This window comes from Myotis brandtii, unplaced genomic scaffold (assembly GCF_000412655.1).
Source record: "Myotis brandtii unplaced genomic scaffold, ASM41265v1 scaffold1120, whole genome shotgun sequence".
NCBI lineage: Eukaryota > Metazoa > Chordata > Mammalia > Chiroptera > Vespertilionidae > Myotis > Myotis brandtii.
Genome location: NW_005353839.1, coordinates 316,715 through 322,143, shown reverse-complemented (window position 1 = coordinate 322,143; position 5,429 = coordinate 316,715). Strand labels below are relative to the sequence as shown.

The following is a 5,429-nucleotide window of genomic DNA, read 5'->3' as shown; positions in this document are numbered from 1 at the left end:
CACTGGGGATTAAGCCCACAACCCAGGCATGTGCCCTTGACTGGAATCAAACCTGGGACCCTTCAGTCCGCAGGCCAACACTCTATCCACTGAGCAGAAGAATGCTGTCTCTACAGGTGTGATGAAACCTGATATGGGATCTGTTCACAGACTTTCCAATGGATGTGTCTCCTCTCTCCAGGACCCTAGCTCTGCCTTGATGATCACTGATTACCCAGAGTGGTTCTGCCTGTAGTTGGTTGAATGATGACTACTGCTCCCCACTCCCCGCCCCCCCCTCCCATTCAGATATTCCAATTCTAAGAATCTTATTTGGAAAAAGGTCTTTTGCAGATGGATGAGATGATCCTGGATTATCTATCTAGGTGGGCCCTAAATCCAGTAAGTGTCCTTTTAAGAGAAAAGCAGAGATATTTGAGACAGACAGAAGAGGAGAAAACACAAGGAAGAGGTAACGTGACCATAGTTCCCCAAGGAAGACAAGCATTCCTGTCATTCATTGGCATCACTGATTGCTAGACGGATTTTCTTTTTCTGACATTGACTCATAAACTGTGTCATTATAGTTTCCATAAGTTTATGTTGAGGACCCGGGCTATCTGGGAAAATATTGTTTTGTTAATTAAACAACCTTGCTAGAAAATACATTTCTCTTTTTCAACTCATCCTTCTAGAACATTTTCTACATAGACTACTGTTCTGTACCACTGGGTCAGATGAACCTTTGTATAAAGGGAGGCATCATACCAGCTAGTTATATGGGAAGCTCTCCCACTTACTACCTCTGTGATTGTAGGGTGTTGCTGTAACTGACACTGTGCCTCAGGGGTAAAAATAGTACCTACCTCCTGGAGCTTTTGTGAGGATTACATGACAAATACATGTAATGCACATGGCAACAAAATCATAGATATTTCACTTCCATTACCTCCTCTACACTTGTAGTTTGAAAGGGACCATTTTATGTTGTGAGGGGAAGGGAGGTGATTTTGGGTTGGGAGTCACAAAACCTAGGTTCTATTCTCAGTTCTGTCAACTAACTGGCCATGTGCAATGTTCTTGAATTGCTTTGACCTCTGGACCTCAATCTGGCTCCTAATGCCATAGTCTTTACTACTAGGCCATAGCACATATTTGCAGTCACATAGAATTAAAATGTGTAATATTTCTTAGTCTACACAAAATTAAAAAATCTAATCTTTGACTCACTGTAGATCGCCAGATTGTAATCATACATCTCTATGGAGGTTGCTGTGGTTATCTGGGCACGGTAAGGTCCGCTGTCTGCCATTGTCAGGTTGTTGATCTGCAAGGAGGAGGACTGGATGACTTTCAGTCGATCTTTCCGTTTTGGATCAGTCACCTGGATTTGTGCTGGCTCTGTCAGTATGAAGATGACAGATGCTGTTTTATGAAGCCAGGTGATGGACTGGATCTCTTCTGCAGAAAACTTCAGGGGGAGAGTTACCGACTCCCCCAGCACCCCGTCCACCAGCAATGGGGGTGCTTGGGTTTGTGAAACGGTGTTCCCTATAAACACAGAAGGGAAACTGTTGAAATGGACTATTAAAAAGGCTCCACCCCAACAAAATGTTTGGCACTCTTGGTTAATGGGCTGTTAGACCCAATGATCCTGGCTCAGTTTACTCTCCCACACTGGCTGGTTATCCTCGGCCATACATACCATCTGACTCCAGCCCCTGAGTTCTTTCTCTGGGCATGAGATAGAGGGGGACAAGGAACTACATCAACTCCCTGCCACAATTCCAAAACCACAAGTGTTTGCTGATATTTATAATTAAAACTCAACATTTACTGACGACCTACTATGTGTCCAACATAGTGGTCTTGTGAGATTTAGAGGACAAATAATCAGACTTTACAGTTCTTTTTATACATTACTTCATTTGATGCTGACACGTTTTGGATCAGTCACCTGGATTTGTGCTGGCTCTGTCAGTATGAAGATGACAGATGCTGTTTTATGAAGCCAGGTGATGGACTGGATCTCTTCTGCAGAAAACTTCAGGGGGAGAGTTACCGACTCCCCCAGCACCCCGTCCACCAGCAATGGGGGTGCTTGGGTTTGTGAAACGGTGTTCCCTATAAACACAGAAGGGAAACTGTTGAAATGGACTATTAAAAAGGCTCCACCCCAACAAAATGTTTGGCACTCTTGGTTAATGGGCTGTTAGACCCAATGATCCTGGCTCAGTTTACTCTCCCACACTGGCTGGTTATCCTCGGCCATACATACCATCTGACTCCAGCCCCTGAGTTCTTTCTCTGGGCATGAGATAGAGGGGGACAAGGAACTACATCAACTCCCTGCCACAGATTCCAAAACCACAAGTGTTTGCTGATAACTTATAATTAAAACTCAACATTTACTGATGACCTACTATGTGTCCAACATAGTGGTCTTGTGATATTTAGAGGACGAATAATCAGAATTTACATTTCTTTTTATACATTACTTCATTTGATGCTGACAACAATTTCTGTGAGGTAGGTAGATGGATGCTATTATCTCAATTTGTAACAAAACTGAGGCAAAGAGTAGTTCACTAGTAATTTTCCAATTTTCCCAGGGTTACATAGCTAAAGAATGAGTCAGGATTCAAACTCAACTACTTTGACTCCAACTACTTTGTGCTCTTTTCAGGATACTAAAAGTCATCTTTTCCCCTCTCCAAAAGATTATACTTAGTAGAAGAGATATACATAAAAGTAATAAATGTCATTTAAAGGGAATATATAATGGCCATATTCTAATGAGCTTATCTCAGAACCATTAATTTTTGAGCAAAAAAGGTGAAATAGTCACAAAGATTCTTTTAAAAATATATATTTTTATTGATTTTGGGGAAAAAGGGAGAGGGAGAGGTAGAAACATCAACGAAGAGGATCATTGATTGGCTGTCTCTTGCATGCCGCCTACTGGGGATTGATCCTGTAACCTGGGCATGTGCCCTGACCCGGGAATCAAACCATGACCTCCTGGTTCATAGGTTAATTTTCAACCACTGAGCCCCACCAGCCGGGCACAAAGATTCTTAAAGAAGATGCTTCCTTAGCATCCTTTGCCAAATACTTAGATAAATACTTAAGTAAATAATTATTACAATCTTTTGTAGCCCTCTATTTGTTTGTCTAACCAATCAGGCTTTAATTATCTTTGCATTTCAGCACTGTACCTGACAAAAAGTAGTATCTGTTTGAGTGAATCAAAGAATCAATCAGTAACTATAACCATGACCTTAACCTTCTTGAGGTCTCTTTATTCTCAAGAGAGGATCTGAGTAGGGGAGGAAATGTCTCTTGGAACCCTGACATTCAGCTCCTGGGTGAGCTCTTGTTTTCCTAAATTGTCTTGTGGATGCCAGGCACATGAACATTGCCAGAATCAGTACTACCTCCCAGCACATCTTTCCCATCAGCACTTTAACATGCTGGTATTTGTCATCTTAACTCTTCCCTCTTGAAACCATATGAGTAAACATCACAAGGAAAAATCTTGAGAGAAAACCCCCCAGATATAAACAGAATACATGATATGATTCCATTGATTTTAAAGTTAAAAAGCAGGCAAAACAAATCTATGCTATTTGAAGTCAAGATGGTGGTTACCTTTCAGGAGGTGGGAGGGACGGCAAGTAGGAGGGAGCAAAAGGGAGAATGGGGGGAGGGGAGCTGATAATGTTCTATTTCTTGGCCTGTGTCTGTATATGCAAATGTATTCATTTTGTACATTGAGATGATACTTAGTATTTGTTTTCTCTCTGTATGTTAAATTTTAGTAAAATATATTAAAACAACAACAAAAAACAAAGCAAAACAAAATAATGACAATGACCTATACAGACCAAAATGTTCTGGTTATTTTTCTCTCTTCTACCTAATGTCCCATCACTGTTCCCTGTGTTCACTTTGCTCAAACTATGCTGGCTTGGCTATTCCTTGAGATGGTCAGGACTGGTTCGCTTGCAATTCTCTCTACCTGGAATGCGCTTCTCCCTGGTGTCCATGTGTCTCACTCTTTTGTCTCCATAGATCTTTCATGCCAGTATTCCCTTTCAGAGACCTTCTGTGGCAACTCTTTCCTCATCACTAGCCCTTACCCTATACATTCAGCTGCCTCCCCAGTCACCTGAGCTGGCCCCTCTAGGTGCACCCCTGTGTGGGCTGTGTGCACAATCTTGTTTTAGTTGAGCCTTGATTGCCATTGGCATCACTGGAAGGAATTGGCCTCCAGGCCAATTGGCTGTGAGGACCAGCTGTGACTACAGCAGAAGAGCTGCTGTGCAGGAAACATCCTTACAGAGCAGAAGTTGCTTCAATGGGGCTTTGGTGTTCACTGAGTCTGCTCCTTGAGTGTGTCACTTGTGGATGTGTAGAGTTGTAATCTGGTATGGTCTAAAGCTCTCCACCAGATGCACTGGCCCTGGGGCCTCCTGGGAGGTGCAAAGTCAGCCATTGCCTGAGGTTACAGAGAGATGTGCAGATGGCTGCTATTTGTATTGGGCTTGGAAGTGCCCAGAGGAGGCCCAGCTATAAAGCAAAGCAGGCTGGTGCTAGTGTTGGGTCTTAGGCCTCTTATTGATAGGTTTGGGGCATGCTGATGTCAGTTGCTGCTTGTTTGAGAGTTTTTATGAAAGTCTGAAGCCTGAGCTATACAGGCCATTCATATGGAAAAGCTTCTGCAAACAGCTTGGGTGGGGCTGCAAATTGGATGGGGCAGGGTCTCAGGGAATCACCAGGATGGAGTAAGCAGTGTAAGCCAGGCTGATGGAAGCTCAAATTTGGCTGCCAGTCAGCACTGTGATGGGGGGAGTCTCAGCACAGGAACAATGACACCTGTGAGCACCCCTGTCTGGGAGAAAGCCACCTCAGGGTTCTTGCCCCAATACCAGACAATCCAGTTCCTGCCTATATGTCCCTGGATTCCCCAAAGCCACTGCCTGGTACTGGAACTTGGAGGAAATGGTACCATGTTGGCCCTTTAAGAGGAACTGCCTGGGGCTCCAGCAGCCTCCATATCACTCAACCACAATCCCCACTGGTTTTTATAGCCCAAAGTTATAGGGACTTCTCTTCCAAGCTCTGGAACCCCGGATGGGGGTCTGGTGTGGGTCTGGGACCCCTTGCTTCTCATGGGAGGCCCTTGCATCCAAGATATCCCTACTGATTGAAAAAACACCACATGCAGCTGTTGGACCAGCCCAGTCTGCGCCTCTGCTCCTCCTATCAGTCTCGATATACTTTCATCTTTACTTCTGTAGTTGTAGGACTTCCCTCAGCCAGATTTCTGATTTGAATGATGGTTGTTCTGTATTTCAGTTGTAATTTTTTTAAAATATATTTTATTGATTTTTTACAGAGAGGAAGGGAGAGAGATAGAGAGTTAGAAACATCGATGAGAGAGAAAC

General features: G+C 43.5%; 1 protein-coding gene across 6 annotated transcripts in view; it reads right to left on the bottom strand.

Annotated features, from left to right (window-relative positions):
* Positions 1-5,429, bottom strand: part of SLAMF6 (SLAM family member 6) — a 24,099-nt gene that overhangs the window by 11,515 nt on the left and 7,155 nt on the right. For all 6 annotated transcript variants that reach the window (XM_014547345.1, XM_014547343.1, XM_014547353.1 and 3 more), the window contains exons 2-3: positions 1,937-2,103; positions 1,210-1,363 (exon numbers count right to left, since the gene is read on the bottom strand). In XM_014547345.1, coding sequence (XP_014402831.1) covers positions 1,210-1,363; positions 1,937-2,103 — 321 coding nt within the window. The remainder of the gene's footprint in view (positions 1-1,209; positions 1,364-1,936; positions 2,104-5,429) is intronic.